This window comes from Hippocampus bargibanti, linkage group LG12 (assembly GCF_051943395.1).
Source record: "Hippocampus bargibanti isolate YZ-2025 linkage group LG12, ASM5194339v1, whole genome shotgun sequence".
Lineage (NCBI taxonomy): Eukaryota > Metazoa > Chordata > Actinopteri > Syngnathiformes > Syngnathidae > Hippocampus > Hippocampus bargibanti.
Window position 1 is genome coordinate 14,634,041 of NC_142745.1, and position 25,145 is coordinate 14,659,185.

The 25,145-nt window shown below is 41.5% G+C and overlaps 1 protein-coding gene across 3 annotated transcripts; it reads right to left on the minus strand.

The window, feature by feature from the left end:
- Nucleotides 1-24,378, minus strand: LOC148890619 (synaptotagmin-2-like). 3 transcript variants are annotated; one of them, XM_089009532.1, is made up of 9 exons: nt 24,176-24,378; nt 15,470-15,690; nt 15,231-15,391; nt 11,206-11,337; nt 9,749-9,916; nt 7,496-7,663; nt 6,092-6,209; nt 5,684-5,817; nt 1-1,927 (listed from the first exon to the last, which is right to left on the minus strand). In XM_089009532.1, the coding sequence occupies exons 2-9, from the start codon at nt 15,669-15,671 to the stop codon at nt 1,712-1,714; spliced, it is 1,299 nt and encodes a 432-aa protein (XP_088865658.1). In that variant the 5' UTR covers nt 15,672-15,690; nt 24,176-24,378; the 3' UTR covers nt 1-1,711. The 3 variants fall into 3 exon arrangements, with proteins under 3 accessions (XP_088865658.1, XP_088865659.1, XP_088865657.1); XM_089009533.1 differs by lacking the exon at nt 24,176-24,378 and adding an exon at nt 19,197-19,333 and having other exon boundaries at nt 11,206-11,328; XM_089009531.1 differs by lacking the exon at nt 24,176-24,378 and adding an exon at nt 19,197-19,333.
- Between the last annotated feature and the right edge of the window lie 767 nt (nt 24,379-25,145).

Here is a 25,145-nt window from a genome sequence, read left to right on the forward strand (position 1 = left end):
CTTGCTTCAAACTATTTATTGCCATACCAGACTGAATCATACTGAATAGTTGCATAAAACAAATTGACTTACCTGTCGTAATCAGGAATCAAATTAGTAAACTTTATAGCAAATGTACATTGCAAAATGTCATATTTGGGTTCATAAACCCATCCGTGATAATGTAGTATTAACATTTTAACAATTATTTATACACCAAATAAGCGCAGAGAGCATTCAACAGTCTTCATTCACAGGAGCACAGTCTTTATCCCCTATAAACAACTTTATCCCCTATAAAACAAGATTAACATTAAAACATATATATACTGTTGTCAAATGGGATCAAAAACCTAAGTAATAAATCGACAAATAAACAAACAAATAACATAAAGAAACGAATAAATACATAAACAAACTAATAAATCTATACACAATTGAATGAATAAATAAATACACAATTGAATGAATAAATAAACAAGATAGCTATCTAGATAGCTATCTAGCTAGATAGATAGCCAGCTAGCTGCTAGCTAGCAAGAAAGCAAATGAATAAATAGACAGACAGACAGAGGTGGGTGGGTTGGGTAGGTAGGTAGGTAGGTAGGTAGGTAGGTAGGTAGATAGATAGATAGATAGATAGATAGATAGATAGATAGATAGATAGATAGATAGATAGATAGATAGATAGATAGATAGATAGATAGATAGATAGATAGATAGATAGATAGATAGATAGATAGATAGATAGATAGATAGGATTGGATATGCCTTTATTAGTCTCACAGTGGAGAAATTTACATTTCACATAGATAGATAGATAGATAGATAGATAGATAGATAGATAGATAGATAGATAGATAGATAGATAGATAGATAGATAGATAGATAGATAGATAGATAGATAGATAGATAGATAGATAGATAGATAGATAGATAGATAGATAGATAGATAGATAGATAGATAGATAGATAGATAGATAGATAGATAGATAGATAGATAGATAGATAGATAAATGGCCATGTCATTTGACCCCGAAATCCAAATGCTAAACATTTTGAGCAACATTTGTGTGCGTGGTAAAAATCAAAGATTGGGAAATTGCCCACAAGCAGACATTTGAGACATACCGGTAGCTGCCATATCCAATCTCTTACCATCTAATACCAACTGAAACCCAAATATGAACAAAACATCTAATTTGAAACGGTCTTGATTCATTCTCTTCATGCTTGCTTTAAGGAGAGTGTGGTTTCACATCCATGCGGTCATTATAGTTGGCACAACATCAGCGTCACCCCGCCTACTTCTCGTTGATGTTTACTTAAAGCGAAAGACAGATCTCCAACTGCCTTCTTATCAGTCGATATGCATAAACAGACAAGTCACATTAGTGACGTGAATAGCACAATACTAGTGCAGAACTGAAAATCCTTCTCTCACTCCTAATTGCAAGTTGATGCCAGGATACTTTTGGTGTTCAAAGCCGTGGTGAAATCATGCTCTACAAAATAAACTCTAACTTTAATCCCACTCAGACTTCAGTCAAGAAGTATCTTGATATGAAATCAAGTCCAGTCAGGTCACTCCAGAAGCAGACACTAATATGCAATATGGGATTCTTTGCAACCTAAACGGCATCTAGTTTAATGAGTTTTTGCTGAGCAGGTTTCATGACAAGCCGCGATAAGTCATGCAAAGTTTCTGGAATTGAATGAAGGCCTTCAATTATTACTTCTTGGCCGCTAAAGAGGCTAGCTGACCGTCGATGTCCTCCTCTGGTTGCAAAGCATGCCACTGGGCGATGGGGCGGCGCGGGTTGGCCAGCATGTCGGACCAGTGCTTGAGACCCAGCCCGGTGGCCTTACTTCCCACAAAGATCTTCCCGATGGCATCGTTCTTGCCGATCTTGTCGTAGTCGAACACCGTGACAGCCACAAGGATTTTCTGCAATCGTTATAAATCTGTTGTGTCACAAAAACACTCGGCACACAACTACCGTATTTTCCGGTCTATAAGGCATACTTTGGGTCACTATCTACCAGTGGCGGTCCAAAGCCTTCTCGGCTGGCCTAAAACTATCTGAATCACAGACTGATGTTAATTATGTTTTATCCATGAATTCTTATGAAATAATTCCAACGTGTCTTTCAGCTTCCTGTCATGACTTTTCCACTGTTGCGCTGCTTCCATATGTGTATTTTTGTATTTAAAAGACAACTGACGTCTCCTGACAAGTTGTGTCCATAATTTGTAAAATCACTTCAAATGACTTCTACTGAGCGTATTTTACAAAGATTCCACGGCATACAGCTATATTTTACATTTTAAGACTCGCGCTGAATATCAAGGAAGGCTTGTTTTCGAGTTGATGAAGATGCCTGATGTGACATCACGTCTGGAACGCCCCTGACCAAGAAAGCGACACACAATGCATTTTGGGTAATTTGTTTGGTCTGTAAACTTCGTGTTGATCCGTGTTGATGTTGAAATTAGAAGAAACATAAATAATGCGATGGGGAATCATTGTGTGTTGCACCAAGACTACTATTTGATAATAGTTGACACAAATTCCCAGCAGACAAATCAGCCCATTTCCAATAGAGCTTGGGCGCCATCTTGTGCATTTTCTGGGCGCTACATTGGAGTCCAGACACCTCAAAATGAGACGGAAGGACTTCTTTAATCGATTGCAAACATTTATGCTTTCCTCTTCAGAACTATTCGAATCATATTCATAACTGGATAAGGAACAAGAAAGCATCTTCTCCGAATCTGAAGCCATTGTTTTGATTCTCGAGCAAGGCAAGACGTCCTGGCGTGACGTCACGAACGAGGGGGGGGGGGGGGGACTTTCTGAAACTGAAACTTTCTGAGATCATTTTGAAGTAGTTCTGGGACACTTTAAGTCATTTGTATTAGTGTTTTGCATTTGACAAAAAATATCAGCCTGCGTGTTTTGGGTATTTTAGATGCAATAAAACGTTTTTCTGATGTCAGTTAGGAAAAAAAATGGTGTCAGTTGTCCTTTAAGCTTTTAACCAATCACATTTCAGCCATCTTTTTTTGCCAGGGCAGGAAATCGACCTGGAAATGCCTTCACAATCAGTTTTTCAGGCCCTGTTGCATCAAATGTGTCAATCAAACAGTTGCTTGTCATGAGCCAGTTGACAGCGGGGCGGGGCCTCCGTTCCCGCCGCTCGCCAGCTGCTGTCAATTCCCTCCTCATTAACTGTGGACATTTAAACCCGACGCTGGCATCCACCCAGCGTCGGAAGATACTTCGCCTTATGCCAAGCTAGTACGTGGAACTTGTTACCAGTACATTATTTGCTTCGCCCGAGGAATGATTTTAGCCACGAACGCGTTTGTTGTTTGCACCGCGTCGTAGGTTGTTTTGCACCCCCGTGTGCCACTTTATTTTCTTGGTTAGTGTGGTTGGGTGGATTGCCGCCACTCACCCACTAACATTGTCAGTTGTCATTTTGAGTTTGTTTCACGAGTTTTTACCGGGTCCGCGTATTTTCGGACCCGCGCTTTATGTTAATAAATCCTTTGCCGGTACCCACGCCTCTGTCCTGCTCTACGATCCACCGCCTATACCACACGTTCCTGCTCGCCAGCTGCCACTGTCGCCGCCGGAACGTGACATTGCTCTAACAAATCAGATTTCGAGTTGGCCACCAAAAAGTGCCAACGCCTTCTTGAAGGCACTAATCAACGTCATTGTTTTCGCAAATGATTGGCTCGTCACTCGCCAATCACAGTTTGCGAAAACTGCTATGATCACAAGCCGCTAGTGACACGAGCATACTGGCCAGAGCCAGCACACTGTATCGGTAGCGAGCTGCCTAGGCAAATATATTTGTGTTGATTTCATAGCAGTTTTGTCAACCTGCAATGGCTGAAGGATTTGGTTGGAGACAACGAAGAAATGGATTTGGCTGGAGATTTACCATTTTTAAGACGGTCTTTTCAAGAAAAAATGGACATCATTAAGAAGTCTGTGGTCATGAAGTCCTTTGAACGCCTCGTGCTGAACCACCTAAAGAACATCACCGGACCTCTGCTAGATCCTCTTCAGTTTGCCTACCGGGCAAACAGGTCTGTGGAGGATGCAGTCAACATCGGACTGCACCACATCCTCGACCACCTTGACAACACAGGAACCTACGCAAGGATCCTGTTTGTGGACTACAGCTCTGCGTTCAATACCATCATCCCAGAACTCCTCATCCCCAAACTTCTCCAGCTTGGTGTGTCCCCCACGATCTGCCAGTGGACCCTCAGCTTCCTGACAGGACGGACACAAAAGGTCAGACTGGGAAATATATCATCCACAACACGAACCACGAGCACTGGAGCCCCGCAGGGATGCGTCCTCTCGCCATTGCTCTTCTCTCTCTACACGAACGACTGCACCTCAACGCACCCAGCTGTCAAATTCATAAAGTTCGCAGACGACACCACGGTCATCGGTCTCATCAAAGACGGCGACGAGTCTGCGTACCGACAACAAGTGGAGCAGCTGGAGCTCTGGTGCAGCCGTCACAACCTGGAGCTGAACACGCTCAAGACAGTTGAGATGATGGTGGACTTCAGGAAACATCCATCACCACAGCTACCCCTCACACTATCCAACTGCCTGGTGTCAACCGTTGAGACCTTCAAGTTCCTGGGAATCACAGTCTCCCAGGACATGAAGTGGGAGGTCAACACCAACTCTATCCTGAAAAAGGCCCAACAGAGAATGTACTTCCTGAGGCTGCTAAAGAAGCATGGCCTGCCACAGGAGGTGCTGCAACATTTCTACACGGCTGTCATCGAATCCATCCTGTGTTCTTCCATCACCGTTTGGTTCGGGGCCGCCACAAAAATGGACAAAATCCGACTTCAACGGACAGTTAGGACGGCGGAAAAAATCATTGGCACCGCCCTACCCACTCTAGAGGACTTGCACACTGCAAGAATCCAAACTAGGGCGCGGAAAATCCTACTGGACCCGCCGCACCCTGCCCACCACCTTTTCCAGCTACTCCCCTCAGGCAGGCGCTACCGATCCATGCGCACCAAATCCAGCAGACATTTAAACAGCTTCTTCCCCCAAGCCATTAACTCTTTGAACTCTTTCAACAGTAGCCAAAATGGAACTGTATAGTGCCACTTAGCAGTTTTTTTGACAACGATACTAGTGCAGCGTGTTCTACCGGAAACAAATTCCTTGTGTGTCCTACATACTTGGCAATAAAGATGATTCTGATTCTGATTCTGATTCTGAAAGGTCACTCAGTTATGTCCTGGCTATTGGTATCCACTTGTGGACTTGTAGTAAAACACACCACACTTTTTCAGTCTGGATTGATTCAGACGTAGCACTACTGAAGGCCTAGCGATGAAATCCATGGTCCGCCACTGCAGCTAAGTCAACTTAATGTAATGTCACATGATCTAAAGTATCCAATCAGAAATAAGACAACAGTTGTACTACTGAAGGCCTAGCGGTGAATTCCATGGTCTGCCACTACAGCGAAGTCATCTTATGGTAATGTCACATGATCCACAAGTATCCAATCAGAAATAAGATAACAGTAGTACTACTGAAGGCCCAGCGATGAAATCCACGGCCCGCCACTGCTATCTACTATCTACCCACTCGTATTAATAAAATAATTGTGCAAGGATCCAGTTGGATATTGACCCTACCTGCATCTGTTCCAATGGAATTTCAAAGCTGAAGGATTCATTGTAGTATGGGTTGAGGGTGTTCTTCTTCACCGTTGTTTTCTTCTTCTTCAGACGCTTGCCACCTTGCAGCATCTGAATCTTCACATATGGGTCTACACAAGACGGGAATATAAATTAGTTATTGTCCACTTTCAAATTGAGAGATCTTGAAAGTTGAACTGGCACAACATCCATCATGTTCAGGTACAGAGAAGTGAGGCAAACAGAGTTGTTTTCGTAGTGGCGTCACAAAACATTATCACATGGAGCACTAGTGCAGTCTTAATTGCGGCTAAATGCACGGATTTAAAGCCTAAACCATAACCCAAACTTAAAACCATGCTTGAAGCCTCTGTGATGACACTTTGGGATCAAATGTCTTCCTACCGGATAATCCACAGGCATCCATCTTCTTCAAGTTCTTGGCCTCCAGGATGCAGACGGTGAGCTTCCCGGCAGTGGGGACGTAGCGCAGGGAGATGCAGATGTCGCCAAGTTTCTCAGGCTGAACAATCACAGATGACAAAATGGTCATGCTTGAAGATTGAGGTTTAATTAAGAATAATTAATCAATGATTTAAGAATCATGTCTTCAGGCATTTCGAAGACAGGCTGTGCTGCTTCTCTCTTGACAGGTCAACTAATTCATTTCAAGTCTCTAATCCGCGATGCGAATACTTCAATGTCAAAGAGATTTAATGATCAAAAATACTGGTTTGACAGAAATAGTATATTTTCCATATATAAGGCGCACCTTAGTACAAGGTACACCCAAAAGCCTTGATTTTCATCACAAGATGACCCTGTGCCTTATACGCAGGTGCACCTTATATGTGAAGTTATATTGAGCCACAACAAGTCTCGCAATAACTGTCCATTTCCCCGCCGTAGGAAAAGTAGTGTGTAACCCAATCCTCTACTTAAGCCCCTTATAATGAGGTCTGTGTAATATTTGGAACGATTTATTTATTTATTGAACGTGCGCCATATATATGGAAAAAGTTTGAAAATACACTATTCATTGGGGGGGTGCGCCTTCTACTCCGTTGCGCCTTATTTATGGAAAAAGGTTGAAAACACACCATTCATTGGGGGTGCGCCTAATACTCCAGTGCGCCTTATTTATGGAAAAGTTTGAAAACACACCATTAGTTGGGGTTGCGCCTTATACTCCGGTGTACCTTATTTATCGAAAAAGGTTGAAAATACAACATTCATTGGGGGATGCGCCTTATACTTCGGTGCGCCTTATAAATGGAAAAAGTTTGAAAATACAACATTCATTGGGGGGTCTGCCTTATATTCCGGTGTGCCTTAATAATGGAAGACGGTTGAAAATACACCATTCATGGGGGGTACGCCTTATATTCCGGAGCACCTTATATATGGAAAAAGTGTAAAAATACACCATTCATTGGTGGGTGCGCCTTATACAACGGAAAAGACGGTAGTTTAAAAATAATCTAAAAAAGCAATTTGGCGATGAAGTCATCCTCCTACCCATGAAAATATGTGTCTATATGGAGAGAGACTGGATTTTTTGGCAACCAGCAACTGCTCAACTAGTTCCAAAGCTTTCGCTCACGCCCCATTTCCTAGCCCACCCCGTTGTGATGCTAAGAAAAACTAGACTTGGCATGTACATGTTGTAGAAACGCCTTCCTTGCCGGATATATTCAAATCCAGTGTTACAGATGTGGGAGTATCATTTTAGGCAAAATATGTCTCCCATCAAAGTGACGTTAACGTCAAACAGTTACAATAATATGACATCATTTCGGTTTGCGATACCTCCTCTTGATCGGCGCTCTCCAAGTCTCGCCATTCCTCGATGGGTCGCCCGAGGTCAATGGTGTTCATGGGCAGCTTGACCTCACCGATGACGTCGTGCTTGGAGAAGCGGTCGTAGTCAAAAACGGACAACGCTAGAGTTTTCCCACCGAGCTCTTCGTAGGGTACCTGGCGTGATGAACAAAATAATCGACTTCAGAAACCATTTCAGACCTCTTGCTCAAATCGTAAATGTCCGCTCTTGCCAAGGAAGACGTTATCATAGTAGTCAGTGTTTTAATATGATAAATTTGACTGACAGCCGTGAAATCATGAGACAAGCAAGCAACATTTCACACTCACATTAACACCTTTGGGCAATTTAGAGTCTTCCATAAACTTAATGTACGTTTTAGGAAAGTGAGAGGAAGCCAGAATACAGTGGGGCCTCGGTTTACGAACGCCTTGCCTTCTGAACTTTTCGGTTTACGAACATTAAATTTATGAAAATTAAACCTTGGATTATGCACTACTTTTCGCGATACACACGCCCCGGTGGAGTAATCTTCTGCGGAAGAACACCAAAGCACATGACCGAACAGCGCCCCAGCCGGCCTGCCTTTCCACACCCCCTTTCTCTGAATGCACATGTCAATCCAGAGCGAGAGAGAGAGAGAGAGAGAGAGAGAGAGAGAGAGAGAGAGAGAGAGAGAGAGAGAGAGAGAGAGAGAGAGAGAGGGAGAGACGTCGATCGCCTCCAAGGAGTTTTTTACAGACACTTGCTTTTTTGGGACCGAAAAAGACACCATAGGCTCGTGTTCAGCCAAAGAAGACACAAAACAAAATTACAGTCGAGGAGAAGAAGGACATCATTGAGAGACACGAACGAGGTGTGCGTTTGTCTGATTTAGCCGCTTAGCGGATATGCTAATTCCATTTCAATGTGTATCATTGTGTTCAGCTGATAGAAAAGGCTTGGCATGATGTTACCCTTCGATCCTTGAAAGCAGCATGGAATAATTTGTGTGCATCCTTGAGAGGGACTTGATCCTCATGACTCTGTTGTTTTGGATGACATTGTTTCCATTGGACAGAACATGGGACGCGAAGTGGATGCAGATGACATCGAGGAGCTTGTTGCTGACCATAATGAGGTCCTCAACACACAGGATTTTATTTGCAAAGTGGAATGATGTGCAGGCTTTTATTGAACAGTTCCATCCAGAAAAGACTGTGGCTATGAGAATCATCTACATGCCTCAGTTTCGTAAGACCTTACAAGTCAGAAAGCAACAAGTGTAAATTAAGAGCCATCAACGACCATCACAAATGTAAATAAAGTGACTATTATACAGTGCAGTGTATTTCTTTCCTTACAATACAATAGCACATTTATTATACATAGAATAAGGTATGTTGTGTGTAGTTTTAAGGATTATTTAGTTGATGATTATATTCTATGGAGACCTGGGAATGGATTATTCTCATTTTAACGGTTTCCTATGGGGAAAAAAATTGGGATACACACTTTTCGCCTTACACACTCTGTCTGGGAACCAATTAAGTTCATAAGCCAAGGGCTCACTATACCTGCAGCAAACCAGTGAAAATATCAACTCATTTAATGCCAGACGTGCAAAATGTGTCTACTTTAGTGCCAGGGTTTTAGTCATTGTCACTCGAATTCCAGGACCCACAGAATAATGAGTTTTGGATTGGATTGGATTGAATTTACCATTATTAGTCTCGTGGTGGAGAGACTTACATTTCACAGCAGCAACGTTATGAAAGGAATCAAAGTAGAAAAACAAAATACAGGAGCTGCTGGAAAGGCAGCCACTCTCGCAGCGTCGTCTTGAAGTCGAAAGAACAAAAAAAAACTTTTAGGACTACATAAACATTCAATATTGCGGTTAGAACCCTTAGACTCTCTTCTTTCGTCATAAAAAAGAGTTAATTCCGAAACAATATGGGTCTGGAGTTATGTGACCTTGAAATGAGGGCAGCAATACATACTTATTGGTTTATATAGCACTTTAACAACAGCTGAAGCATGAACAAAGTGCTAACATGGAAAAAAGGGAAATGCTGCTCCCTTGTGGAAGGGAAAAAACAATTGCCACAGGTCTGGTCTGCGCTTTATCGGCCCCCTTGCATGAAAAAACAAAACCCGAATAAATTTGAGAATTGTGCTCTAAGTCACTACGGAATAAATTTGTGAATGAGTTAAAAAGAGGGCTGTTGCACTCATTTTAGAGGCTTTTCGAGACTTACCTTGAAGACAAAAGTCTCATTAAAGACGGGGTTGAGCGTTTTCTTGTGCACTTTGGTATCAAACTTTTTCTTCTTGTCAGGTAGAAGAAGGACTCGAACGTACGGATCGGAAGTCCCGCCCGAATCCATGGACATGAGGTCCGCCGCTTGAAGGATGCCGACGGTGAGCTGCGCATGGAAATAAGACGTAACCGACGGATTGATTGATGTGCACAGGTACGTTTTTGCAGACACCTTCCGATGGATCACAATCAGTCAAGTTGCGTCTCGACTGACTAGAGATGAATTACATTTTTCGATATCACAAAGTTTAGAACAACACGTCTTCCATACTAAACGAGGATTTGTTTTTGATTTGTTTTTCTTTCAGCAGCTTCTTTGGGTACTCATCACTCATTTTTTTTTGTTTTAGAATCCTCCCTAAAAAACTGAAGAAGAAAAAAAACTGCTTTATTCAATTTCAATTTTTGTGTTGAGCATTGTCATCAAATGGTGAGTATAGCAGCGTCTGAAACTCATGACAAAAAGTTAGCGGACACTAGGGCAGACAACTCTGATAAGTTGCCTGCCCGGCCATAAAGTTGCTTGCACAACTTGAAACACAATACAACGACTAATCTCAAAAAAATAAAAACATTGTTGCAAAATATAAAGGATTTTTTAAAATTAAGGAAGTACCGAGCACAAATGCTCCCTTGCTTAATTTATGGTAAATATCCCTTGCTGAAGATTTTGCTCCAGTTGTCGTTTGTTGTGATCGTGCACAATGCAATGTTTGTGTTGCGTTGTCTGCTTAAAGCCACGTGGATTCCTCTTTCTAAGCACCTTTCAAAACTCTCAAGTACACTTTACAGTCATGGTATAATGTACGTCTATGTTTTGTAGCGTCGTAAATTTTGTTAGCTTCTTTTGAAGCTTTCTTCTGGGACTCAGGTTCTGTGTATCTACTTTGGAAAATTATAGTCAAATGCACAACCTTATAACGCTCGGGAAAGTCCGAAGCACGAAGCAGGCTTCTGGTTGGCTGCCGTGCCGAGTATGCAAATTGCCAAACGAGTTCGTTTGGCAATTTGCATACTCTGCATATCATTGAATATGCCATATCATTTTCCAAAGTAGATTGACAGAACCTCATTGGAATCATATTCATAACTGCATGAGTAACAAGAAAGCATCTTCTCCGAATCTGAAGCCATTGCTTTGATTCTCGAGCAAGGCAAGACGTCCTGGCGTGACGTCACGAATAAGGAGGCGGGACCTTCTGAAACGGAAATTTTCTGAGGTCATTTTGAAGTAGTTTTAGGACACTAAGTGATTTTTATTGTTTTTTTTTTTGCATTTGACTAAAATATCAGCCTGCGTGTTTTGAGTATCTTAGATGCTATAAAACGGTTTTCTGATGTCAGTTAAGAAACAAAAAAATGGTGTCGGTTGTCCTTCAAGGTGGAATCACGAACCTTTGTGTTTTCAAAGTCATAGTCAATGGAATATTGGAGTTTGCCCAGTTTTTCTTGCTCCTTTTCCTCTTCCTCCTTCTCCTCTTCCGTGAGCCCGGTTTCTCCCTCCTCATCGTCGTCATCCTGTGGTTTCTGTGGTGAAGAGGTGACAAATATCAAATGACAAAGAATGACGGAGCTCAAAGCACTGGGCTTCCCCATAATTTACTAGCATGCTATTTAGACACTTCGAGTCCATTGCTAATTAATTAATCAAACACATATCAACACAGAATTTTTTTTTTTTTTTTGACTAACTGTGTCCTTTCATTTGAGCGTTTCTGACATGCTAGAGCAGGACAAGGGGAAGCCAGCAGTGGAGGATACGCATGCGCGTAATCATGAGCATTCCATCACTCTCCAGAGACCCCCGTTCAGGACGCTAAAATTATCTGATGTTGTATTATATCATTCCTTGTAGCACATGCATTGATTAATTGTGTTAGATTGTCCCCCTGTGGTCCTTATCATTACATTAGATCATACCTGTCAACCTGCGAGACACTGTGACCTTACTAACGGCTCCAATTTTCGTTACTTAGCTGAAAAAAAAAACATACGCGCGTGTAATATTTCATTGCGCAGTTTTATAAAGTTAAAAGTATTCATGTTTACATGTTACATTTTCAAGTGACAAAATATTTCGAGCAATAATCAAGTGCTGAAGCTTACAACGGATCATTCCTCAAGATGGTGGAAGAAGAAGGCTATGTTCCTCATCAAGTGTTTAATGCTGAGGAGAAAGTCCGGTTAGGCACCTTTTTTGGAAAAAGATGCCTAACCGGAATTTTGCTGCTCTTCCACTGTCTGCATTGCTGTAAGGCAGGCATATAGACTTTTAGTCACACTATTCATATAGTCCTAACAGGACTTATGAGAATGTGGTCACAGTGGTCAATCGCAACACTTTTGACAAGCTGGTTTCGAAGGGGATTTCTTGTATTTCTTATAATGTATAATATGAATGATAATATGGCGGGAAAAACACGGTAAATGTTTAATTTAACTGATTTCAAAATACAATTCCACTTGACCGGTACTTATCTTCTCAGAACCTTTGTTTCTTCTCGAGACTTTTCGCACGGACTTATTTTCTTGGTGGCGATATTTGTTATCATTAACATTACTGCTAATATTTAAAGACGAAAACTGAATCAAAAATATCTTCAAATGATATTTAACAAATTTCCCGTACAAATTTTCCTATATGCCGTACACATCTAAAAATTGTACAGAATACGGCCAAATACGGCCGGTTGACAGGTATGTTATACGGGTAGACTTCTTCACAGCGCAGATCATGACTTTCCAAGGTATTAAATGGGAGGGGAGAGATAAAGAAGCCATTCCAGAGAACCCGCCAACCCTGCCTACAGCCAATCCACCTACCGTAGAACGGCGGTCCACCACGGTCAAGAAACACAAGGTAGACACATCGCCACAAAAACAGGAAGGAAAGCAGATAAAGGAAGAGATTCATCTCACAGGACAGCATAAGAGAAAGAGAAGAGTGGTCGTTGTCGCAGTTGCTCCACAAAATGAAACACTTTGGTAGGACCTTCACTGATGCTAATAAATTGCTTTAATTAAAGAGCCACAATCAGTCTATGTGGGTGTCAGTCGATTAGAGTGCAGATGAATCAACAAGAATGCTTTTCATTTATCAAATAATAATAATACATTTCATTTCTAAGCGCCTTTCAAAACTCTCAAGGTCACTTGACAGTCACAGGATATGTTTTTCTGTGAGCAGCGGCAGCCACACACGCCAGCGTTCACTCAACCCGGAAGTAAATAGATAGAAAGCTAGCTAGCCAGTTAGTAGATAGCTAATAGATAGCCAAAAGATAGCTAGCTAGATAGCTCACCACCCAGCTAGCTATATACTAACTAATGGAAAGCTAAGTTGAGAGAAAGCTAGCCAGCCAGTAGATAGCTCATAGATAGCAAACAGATAGCTAGCTAGATAGCTACCCACCCAAATAGCTATTTAGCTAATAGAAAACTAATTAGAGAGAAAGCTAATGAGAGAGAAAGCAAGCTAGCCAGCTAGTATATAGCTAATAGATAACCAACAGGTAGGTAGCTGTATAGCTAGCCACATCGATAGCTATATAAATAATAGAAAGCTAAATAGATAGAAAGCTACCTAGCCAGCTAGTAGATGGCTAATAGTTAGCTAAATAGATTGAAAGCTAGCTAGCCAGCTAGTAGATATCTAATAGATAGCCAACATATAGCTAGCAAATGGAACATGTGCTGTCACCCACTCATGAGTTGAAACAAAGCATCTCATTTTTCACGACAAGGAGTATGTTTGAACAAGTACAACATTGGCTAAAAGTAAGGTCAAATGCAGGGGGTACAAATGGAGAAGAAAAACGGTTAATGACTGAAAACATAAACTAATATTTTGGAGATTAAGAATAATTTTGTCATTAGGGTAAATAAGTGGCGGGCGTGCATGTCACTCCTAGGCCTTCAGTGGTGCTATGTCTGAATCACTGCACAGCTGTGCGTGTGGTGTGATTTACCACACGTCCACCAGGGGATATCGTTGGCAAGGAAATAACTTAAATTCAAATACTTAAAAATAAATACTGTCATTAAACGATTTGAATTTTTACTACGAACGTGTGGATTCATGATAATCTCATAAAATTGCAATATTATTTGCTATTTGTGCTAGCTTCGGAGCTTTCTTAATGAATGATGTCCATCTATTTTTGAAAAGTATGTCTTGAAAATGGCTTTAACAGTATATCTGCAATCAAATGCATTTCTTCTCCTTGAGCCATTGTGGGTTGACAAAACCGCTATTAAATCGACACAAAAATGCTCACTACAGATACAGTGTGCTAGCTGTGGCCATATGTGCTTATCCAGGTCATCATAAAGGGTGGCCATGATGACCTCTGTGAGGTTGGGAATGGAAAAAAATCACATGGGATCAAATCAGGTGAGGAGAGTAGGTCCAGCACAGTGATTTCTCTTTGTGGTAGGAACTGTCAGATGCTCAAGGTGACACCCTGGCTTTGATTTTAAGGGTTTCGATGAAAAGGTTTCTTCAGCCGTCATCTGTACTTCTTTGAAGGTGGAGGACGTTTCGCTTCTTATTCAAGATGCTTCTTCAGCAAACTAAAGTCTTACTGGTAGTATCCGTCCCATATATATATATATATATATATATATATATATGCCTAATGTCCAGACATGGCGGCACCTGCGATGTTGATAAAGTCTTCGCAGGGATAATACTAGTGGGCCTCAATCGGCAGTACATATGCACTTAAAAGCAAGCAACCACTCATTTGACGACAATGAGGTTAAAATCTTAGCGAAAGAACTTAGATGGTTTGAAAGGGAGGTAATTAGTAATGCTGATGAGGTGATACCGGAGGGAGTGGGGCAATCAGGCTAGTCGTTAGTCAGGAATGTAGGAACAATCGGCGGGGCCGCAGGGAGTGGTCCTCTGCTCCCCCCAACCTGAGAGTAGTGACCTATCATAGCAGTGTCCGGCGCCGCCATGTCTGGACATTAGGGATATATATATATATATATAGGGCCGATACTACCAGTAAGACTGGAACTCACTTCCACCCAACATCCGCAACATTGACTCCCTTCCTACTTTCAAATCTCACCTGAAAACCCACCTCTTTAAACTTGCTTACATGGTCTAATTTATTATGCTGTTTTATTATTTATTGCTTTATGCATGATTTTACTGTTTTGTGTGTTGTCTTTGTTGTAAAGTGTCCTTGAGTGTTCAGAAAGGCGCTTGTAAATTAAATGTATTATTATCTTGGATAAGAAGCGAAACGTCCAACACCTTCAAAGAAGTACAGATGACGGCTGAAGAAACCTTTTCATCGATGGACAACTCCTGTACGACTTACACAGACGTGTTTTAAGGGTTTGTTTAGGTTTTGTGGTTGTGGTTGTGACTGAGTTAAGGTTGAGGAAGGCATCAGGAGGAGTCATACCTCACCGCCCTCCATGTTCTTCATGTTAAAACCATCCTTGCCCTTCTTGCCTTTCTTGTTTTTCTTCTTCTTGCAGCAGCACTTTTTGATGATGCAGAAGCAGCAGGTAAGTACCAGCAACGCGGCCACCACAGCAATGGCGATCAGGGCCCACGAGGGTACTAGCAGGATAAATAAAATGTCAGATCAAACAACGTCACATAACAAAATTGACCCAAAAAAACATGGCCGTCACTCACATGGGATTTTGTCGATTTCATTCAAGAACTTGCTCTTGATCTCCTCAAACATATCATTCTTGCTGATTTCCGTGTTGTTGCCAGAGCTTTCGGCCACCGTGGAGATGGCGGCTGGGGACGGAGCCACGCTCGCCGTGGTGGTGGCTCCGGTGGGCTCGGCAGGGGCCACCGGCTGTTGCCTCCTGAATAGATTGAACTTCATTGCCAGAGGCTCAGCGTCCCTGGGCAACAAAGCAGGCAAAAATAACCACGAGACAAGAAATATCAATGTATCTATTGATTGATCTGTCTGTCGATATGGCAAGCTAGCTAGCTATTTATTTATTTTATTCATTATTTATTTATTAATCGCTAGTTAGCTATCTATCTATCTATCTTGCTATCTGGCTTTACGGCTAGCTATCCAGCTATGTATTTATTTATTTATTTATTTATTTATTTATTTATTTATAGCTCGTTAGATAGCTATCTATCTTGCTATTTGGCTTTATGGCTAGCTAGCTAGCTGGCTATTTATTCACATATATATTTTTTTAATTAATTTACTTATTCATCTATCCATCTATCTACAGTGAGACCTCAACTTACGAACGCCTTATAATACGAACTTTTCATCATACGAACGTCAAATTTATGAATATTAAGCCTCATAATAAGAACTATTTTCATATTACACACTTCGGTGGAAGTGTGTATACATAAATACAGTAAAGTCTCGTTATATCGATATTCAAGGGAGTCCGAAAAAATATCAATATAACTGGGACTATCGATATATCCGACCCTGTTTGCATGTAATTTTCTCCGTGCGTGCATAGAAATAGTATCGATATAACCGGGACTATCGATATATCCGATATCGATATAACGAGACTTTACTGTACATAATCTTCTGCGGAAGAACACGAAAGCACACGACCTTCGGCTCTGGCGGAGTGATCTTCGGCAACCGAACAGTGCTCCAGCCGACGCTACTTTGCACACCCACTCTCATTGAATGCACACGTCCATCGCCTCCTTGCAGCTTTTTGCTTATACTTTTACGATTATGGCACCGAAAAAAACCCCACCACAGGCTCGTGTTCAGCCCAAGAAGAAACACAATAAAATCACAGTCGCTGAGAAGAAGGAGATAATTGAAAAACACGAACGACGTGTGCGTTTGTGTGATTTAGCGACTGAGCGCGGCTATGCTAAGTCCACCATCGCTACCATCCTTCGCAACAAAGAAGCTATCAAAGGTGCGTCTGTTGAAAAAGGTGTTTCCATGCTCTTAAAGCGACGGTCTCGGGCAATCGAAGAAGTTGAAAAACTTCTGTTAATTTGGATTCACGAAAAGCAGCTATCCGGCGACAGCGTGAGTAAAGCTATTTTATGCGAGAAAGCACGGCTAATTCACGCCGATATCGCCATGCGCCAACCTGGAAGTTCGGCGCTTATTCATGATTTTAAAGCCCGTAACGGATGGTTCGAAAACATCTGAGGGCGAGGAGGAGAAGGCAATGTTGGCAAAAGTGGAATGATGTGCAGGCTTTTACCGAACAGTTCCATCCAGAAAAGACTGGCTATGACAATCATCACATAATGTGATGCCTCAGCCTCGTAACACCTTACAAGTCAGAAAGCAACAGGTGTCAATTAAGAGGTTTTTAATCAGCAAAAAGGATGAGGAGTCTCCAAAGAAGCAAAGAGAAGCCACACCAGAGGTTAAGTTACCAGCAGTCCTTCTGTGACTCTCCTTCCATAAGCCATCAATGACCATCAAAAAGGTAAATACAGCTTTATTTTACAGCACAGTTTATTTCTTTAATGACAGTCCTCATGTAATGTGCCTCTCTTTCCAAACAGCAAGTCCCTTTGACCTTCGACCTCCAACGCCATTCCATCAAGTCATCAATGACTATCAGAAATGTAAATAACGTGACTTTATGATACAATGCAATATATTTATTTAATTACAATATCATAGCACATTTATTATGCATAGGATAAGGTAGGTTGTGTGTAGTTTTAAGGCTTATTTAGTTTAAAAGTATATTTTATGGAAACCTGGGAACGGATTATTCCCATTTTAATGGTTTCCTATGGGAATTTTTTTTTCGAGATACACACTTACACACTCTGTCTGGGAACTAATTAAGTTCGTAAATTGAGGTCTCACTGTATATCTATTTATTCATCTATATATCTATATATCTATTATTTATTTACTGCAGTCAGATTGACTTTAATGCAACATTTGGTAGTTATCCTGCGTCTGAATAATGCCCCAAATCAGCCTCGGGGAAAGAGAAAAAAATGCACTAGTGCACATTTGGAGCTATAAAGCATTTTGACATTGAACGCCATTAAAACGACCAAAAAATCAGATCTGCTGAATGAGTACTTCCGCATTCTCTGTCGTCTCAGGTTATTGTCGTGTGTGTGTGTGTGTGTGTGTGTGTGTGTGTGTGTGTGTGTGTGTGTGTGTGTGTGTGTGTGTGTGTGTGTGTGTGTGTGTGTGTGTGTGTGTGTGTGTGTAGGGGGATAGGGGGCTCACATTAGAAATGTAATGGAGATGACTGTGATATGTAGAGGGGGGATGTGTCGATCAAACTTGCTCTAACCAATCAGCTTTCCAGTTGGCAACCTAAAAGGGGAACCAGCGCCTTCTGGAAGGCGCTGGTCAACGTCAGAGTTTTCTCTAACTATGATTGGTTAGTCACTAGCCAATGATACTTTGCGAAAACTACTCTGATCACAAGCCGCTAGTAACAAGCGCATACTGGCCAGAGCTAGCACACTGTATCGGTACCGAGCTGCATAAGTAAATATATTGTGTTGATTTAATAGCAGTTTTGTCAACCCAAAATGGCTGAAGGAGGAGAAGAAATGGATTCGGTTGCCGATTTCCTGTTAAAGCCATTTTCAAGACGGACTTTTCAAGAAAAAATGGACATCATTAAGAAAGGTCAGACAGTTATATCCTGGCTAATGTGACCCTCTAGTGGACTTGAAGTAAATCACACCACACTTTTTTCAGTCTGGATTGATTCCGACATAGCACGACTGAAGGTGTAGCGATGAAATTCACTGCCCGCCACTGCAGCTAAGTCATCTTAAGGTAATGTCATGTCATGATCCACAAGTATCCAATCAGAAATAAGAACAGTTTAATCCAGTCCAGAAAACTGCACATATTTGTTTTTTCCTATGATATAAGTGCTGCTTCATTAGTATTTATTAACTTTTTTAACCTTAACTTTATCTCAAGGACTTTAATTGACCAGACCATTTCAATGGCGGTTTTCTGCTCACCAGTTATTGACAAGCATGTGATAACGGTTTGCCCACGCCGCCGTCCGTCCGCTGGCCATTCTTTTTTTTGTTGCTAAGCAATCCTGAAAGTGCCTGTCAGCCTTCAGCGAGCCAATTGCCCACATTCCCCGAGCGAGCCAGCTAGCCAATCCAAGGAACGGCATTTGTCATGCTGCCCATTACAACTGCAACAGAAATGTACGTATGTGCATTCTAATTAAAGTTTCTTATTTTATTTGACACGTGCAAGCATTGGTCGCAGTAAAACTGAGGGATTCGAAAGATAGGAGGTGGCATCATAAATGGACGGCTTTAACTTCCATAACTTGGATGGTCTGGTTGAAATAAAAGCTCATTGGGAAATGCATCTCCACACACTTCGAGTTGATTCGATATTATAATGAAACATGCATTTGTAAAGCCGACTCACCAGTTAAAAAATGATCTTGGTTTTTGGTACACGCCCCCCCTTCACTCCTGTTCCCACCAGTGTTGGCTTCACTCGCTCACCAACATAGTCCGATTCTTTCCGTAAAGCCGAGACTGCAGTCTCCTCTCGCACTTGGCTCCACTGCAGCAACACCCCCCCCCCCACCCTTCTTCCTCCTGTACCTCCTCCAATACCCAGCATCCTCCTCACACACATACACATACACATACACTCACCTACTCCTCCTTTACCTCACTTTTACACCCGGCCTCATTGGAATGCCGTTCACAGTATTGTCACTCATTTTGAGAGGATCAATAATGCCATGCAATGATATTCCATAGGCCACAGTTTGCCAATTAAAGGATGAACACATTAAGTTGATGGATTTTGTAAATTTGCCACACTTTCCCCAATTGTGCGAAAATGCGTCACAGCGGAGGATGTGCAGTGGCTTTTTCTTCCTGAGTGGTCAGCAGCCTATGCAAAAATGTAAATAGGAAGTTGCCATACAAAGTCCTTAAAAGTGTGCATTTTCTATAGACCACTCATGGGCAAACTGCGGCCCGCGGGCCACATATGGCCCGTAAGGTTTTTTAATCCCGCCCGCCGAACTTGTCCAAATTATAGTAAAAACAGTATCTGAAACTCATGACACAGTTAGCGCACAGCAGGGCAGGCAACTTTTCACAAGTTGGATTGGATTGGATTGGATTTGCCTTTATTAGTCTCGCAGTGGAGAAATTTACATTTCACAGCAGCAAAGTTATGAAAGAAATGAAAGTAGAAAAGCAAAACACAGGAGCTGCTGGAAAGCCAGCCACTCTCACGGCGCCGTCTTGAAGTCAAAAGAACTTGAAACACAATAAGAGTAATCGCAAATAAACCATTGTTGCAAAGTATAAAGGATTTTTTTTTAATTAAGGATGTACCTGCCACAAATAGTCCCTTGCTTAATTTACGTTAAATACCCCTTGCGAAAGATTTTACTCCAGTTGTCGATAGTCCGTAATGCAATGTTTGCGTTGCGTTCTCTGATACGAGCAAACTAAGCGCCTTTCAAAACTCTCAAGTACACTTTACAGTCACAAGATAATGTACGTTTACGTTTTGTAGCGTCATAAATTTTATTAGCTTCTTTGGAATCTTTCTTCTGGGGCACTAAATGATATGCAAATGCACGACCTTATAACGCCGACCTTATAACCGAAGCAAAAAGCAGGCTTCTGATTGGCTGTCATCTTGAGTATGCAAATTTCAGCTGCTGGTAGGATATTTAATACAGCCTGTTTGTGTGCTTTGCAACGATGCAAGTGGAACGAGGGCGTCCGTGGCGAGTTTGTAGAGCGCGTGGTCAGGACAATCCATCCATGATGTTGTGGAGTTTAACACGAGTAGATATTATTGAGCTTGAGTATTTCGTTGTGTAATAATATGTTTTGAATGTTGAAAGTGATTGTATTTTTCAATAAATGTTGATTTCTTTAACTTTGCACCTTCGACCGAAACTTATTAAAAACAGACGCAATCTTTATAAGTCACAGTGCGTATGTCATTTTAATCTATTTACATTTCCTCCACCCTGCAAAATGGTATGTAAATGCCATATCTTGCATATTCCTTGAGACAAGTTTATTAACTGATAAGGGTCATTTTTCACATTTGAAAGACAGTTAATAAATTGGGTGATAGTGTTCTTACTGTGCTATGAGGTTTGCACACACTGCATTTAATGCTTTAGTATAGTCTGCCCTCTGTCAAATTTTAGAACCCATTGGGGCCCGCGAGTCAAAAAGTTTTCCCACCCCTGCTATAGTCCTTTGTTAGGGTCATGGGGTCAACTGGAGTTGATTACAGATGAATTGTAGTTGTATACCCTGAGACGGCGGTCAATCGCAAAGCACATATAGATCAACAGATATTCAGACTAACATTCACATCAATCAAAAAATGAGCACCTCAGTTGACTTTTGTCCATAGAAACAGGATTGGACTGGTTGTCAGTCATGTCCAAGGCATCTAAGAGCTGAGAAACATTTCTCAGTTAGGTCTCATGGACAATTTAGACAATTTACTGAACCGTCAATCCATTTTCCATTAGCCATTGGCTATATCCTCATTAGGGTCACGGGGGGTGCAGGCACTTGGCCGGGGACTTGGCGGGGGACACCCTGAATTGGTTGCCAGCCAATCACAGGGCATACAGAGACAAAGAACCATCCACACTCACACTTAGACCTAGGGACAATTTGGAGTGTTCTAATAGCCTGCCATGCATGTTTTTGGAACGTGGGAACGAAACCAGGATTTTAGGAATGGTTGTACTATGTTCATCCTGTCTACTTGATATCGACCACTTCCGCCTTCAAAGGCGGAAGTTGTCGCCAAAACATGTCAGGTATTTGAACACCTACACTGTCTGTAAGGAAAGAATCTGCTTAACATTAGATTTTAGGAATGGCGCTCTACGTCATATTTTCAATTCCCGAATGAGCTCAGTGCAATGCATTCTTTGGGGAGGAAGCTTAGAAGTGAAGAATCCTGGCCATATCTCCACCTTCGGCATGTACACAATGGTCAGAGAACAAGTGGCACAGCTCCAGATGCTCAAGATAGGCAGAAGGTGTGTGTTCGTGCATGTGTGTGTACAAGTGTATTTGTGTGCGGCAAAGCTGCAGGATGTATAAAAAAGACTGCACCCTCTGTGGTGCAATGCAGGGGAGCGACACAGTGAGCAGCTGTGAGGCACTTGGGCCAAAAAAGTCCTCCGAACTATGCCATGATGATCTCTTTCATTCTGTCTCTACCTGGACTTGGGAGAGCTATACAGCTTAAGTACGGGGGACAAGAGAAAGACAAGGACATTGTTGTGAGGTCTCAGGCCGGGACTAAGAGGAAAAGCATTGATTGAATGTTGCATTGTCATGTTATGTCAAGTTTGAGTGGTAGGAGTAAAGTCACTGATCACCGGCGTCGGTGGACACTCCTCCCTGCGGTGCCATCACGCGGTTGATTGCTGTGCGAGAATGAGATGCTGTCTGGCTGGCCAAAATTGTCGTATGTTAGTACATTGCTGTGGCAGGCATAGAATTGAAATAAAAAAAATTGGGTCTGGCGGTCATGGCCGTAAGTACGGAAGGTCGTAAGTTGTGCCGGTCGTAAGTCGGATGTTATATGTACAATAAGACACCATTGTTCAATAATAATTCGCTTCAGAAATGTATGTCTGGTCCTGAGAAAACTTTACAGGCTGCATTGCACAATGTCATTTCATGAACCATCAAGCAGCATCGTGGGCCATCTTGTGAGCTTCTTCAACCGGGAGTCTTCGTAGTAATGGAACATAAATTCTAGATGAAGTCAGCTAACTATTAACATACAACAATCATCCATTTTTATTGTTTAGTAAGTTATACTTAATGCTATAAATGTAGATGTATCAATCAGTTTATCATTAACTTAATATAATTATAGTATAAAAAGATGACGAAGATCTCACGTTCCCTTATTTTCTCAAGTTAATTGCAAAACTCATATTGTGTTTTATGTCTGCACTTTGTTCATTTTGATACTCAATTCAGGGTGATTGTTTAGTGGCTGTTACGTAATGCGCTGCAGCGCAACACTTCTTGATGATTCCTCGTTGTGCCAAGAGGATATCCTCATTAAATGCGCGTGCACACACATGCACATACAAAGTTGTGAACATGTGGCTGCCACTGCTCACCCACAGAAAAACGTATCCTGTGGCTGTAGAGTGACATTGAGAGTTTTGAAAGGCACTTATGAATGAAATGTATTATTATTATTATTATTATTATTATTATTATTATTATTATTATTATTATTATTATTATTATTATTATCGGGAATGCTGCATTCCACTGATCGGTGGTAAGAATTACACACATATTTAAATTACACACATAGTATATTTAAATACAAAACATGACTTTTTGACATGACAAGGGCTAATATAGTATGAAAGTCAACAAAGATATATTAACAGGATATTAGCGTTGACTTTGCAAGTTTTTTTTCTTTAAATAATCAAAACCGCTGTGGAAAACCTAACCCTAACCGGTAACCCCCTAACCTGAAACCCAAACCCCTAACCCAAACCCCCAACCCAAACCCTAACCGCGAACGCAAACCTTAACCCTAACTCTAACCGCAAACCCCTTAACCCGAAAACGAAACCCAAACCCTAACTGCTAACCAAAACCATAACAATGACGCTAACCACTAACCCCCTAACCCTGACCCTAACCCCTAACCATAACCACTTACCATAACCCCTATCCCCTCATCCTAAAATAAGCCCTAACTCCTAAACCTCACCCTAACCATAACCCCTAACCCCAAAACCTTAAACCTAACCATAATCCCTCAGCCGAAACCCTAACTCCCTGATACTATCCTCCTGACCCTAAACCTAACGCCTAACCATAATCCCTAACCCCAAACCCTTAAGCCTAACCCCTAACCATAACCCCGCAGGCTAAACACTAACTCCCTAACACTATCCCCCTGACCCTATACCGAACCCCTAACCATAACCCCCTAACCATAACCCCTAAGACCTAACCCCTAAACTTGACCACTAACCCAAAACCTTAAACCCTAACCTTAAGTCTAAACCTAACCCCTTAACCCTCACCCAAACTGCCTAAGCCCTAACCCTAACCATGTGTAAATGGACATTAGAGTAAACTCTTCCTTCATGAAGTAGAATTGATTAAAAATCAGCATTGTCTCACTCACACACATGTTTTTGTTATGTAACATTACACTGCAGCAGGCAGGACTATAAGGCGACGCCACACCCCCGCACCACCTACTCAACTCCTCACCCCGCCACCATCCCATGCAGCAAAAGTTCCAGTCATACAGAGTACAGCGTAATCTTTTATAACGACTTCCTAATTCTGTCTCATTGTGCCCGTAATGAGGTGAGGAGCCTTGGAGATTTGTCTTACCTGGAATAAAGGATGAAAAGACACGAATCAATGAAAAATGCCCCCCTCCCCAAAAATCAACGGCTTAAAAACATTGTCCACACGTCTCCGGTGTTGTGTTGTATTTCAAAAAAAAAATCTGCTATGAAGAAACACTTTAAAAACACTGACACGAACAATTTTCCATCACTGTGACAAGGCACCGGCGTCATTCCACTGCTGTATTTCCCGGCACCCTTCGCTCATTGGACATCAACGAGCAGGAGGAGGGGTTCACATTGAAGTTGTGCAGTACCCACCCCTCCTCCTAGTCCTCCTACCCCTCCTACTTCTTCATCCATGCAGATGCTGCTGAGCTGTGACAATCAATGAGAGAGGGAAGGACTACCTCCTTCCCTCGTCAGAGAGAAACGGTCCCGTTGGTTATTATGATTATTATTATTATTATTATTATTATTATTATTATTATTATTATTATTACAGTAAAGTCTCGTTATATCGATATCGGATATATCGATAGTCCCGGTTATATCGATACTATTTCTATGCACGCACGGAGAAAATTACATGCAAACAGGGTCGGATATATCGATAGTCCCGGTTATATCGATATTTTTTTCGGACTCCCTTGAATATCGATATAACGAGACTTTACTGTATATAACATAATGCTACCATTTTGTATTCATACTGTACTATAATAATCGAACAGTAATAAACAAAGGGTTGAGTAGTAACAGTAAAACTAATGATGTGTCTTTTATTTATTTATTTTTCCCGTCCAATTCATAATAAAATGTGATGATTAAGTCATTCACTGCCATTCACAAATTTATTCGGGAATTGAAGATATGACGTAGAGCGCCATTCCGCAATTTGTTTCATTAATTAATCGGATTGTGCTGCTGGGAAATTTAACACATTTCCAATTGGAGACAAACAGATACAAATGAACAACATTTCATTTTGGATTAGGTCTGATTTACTGTTG

Excerpts from the sequence above, each read along its gene's own strand:
- LOC148890619 (XM_089009532.1), bottom strand. The coding sequence starts at position 15,671 with ATGAAGTTCAATCTATTCAGGAGGCAACAGCCGGTGGCCCCTGCCGAG. Across the intron at positions 6,210-7,495 it reads AGAGCGCCGATCAAGAGGAG|CCTGAGAAACTTGGCGACAT; the intron begins GTATCGCAAACC and ends GTGATTGTTCAG. Across the intron at positions 5,818-6,091 it reads GGATGCCTGTGGATTATCCG|ACCCATATGTGAAGATTCAG; the intron begins GTAGGAAGACAT and ends CGTCTTGTGTAG.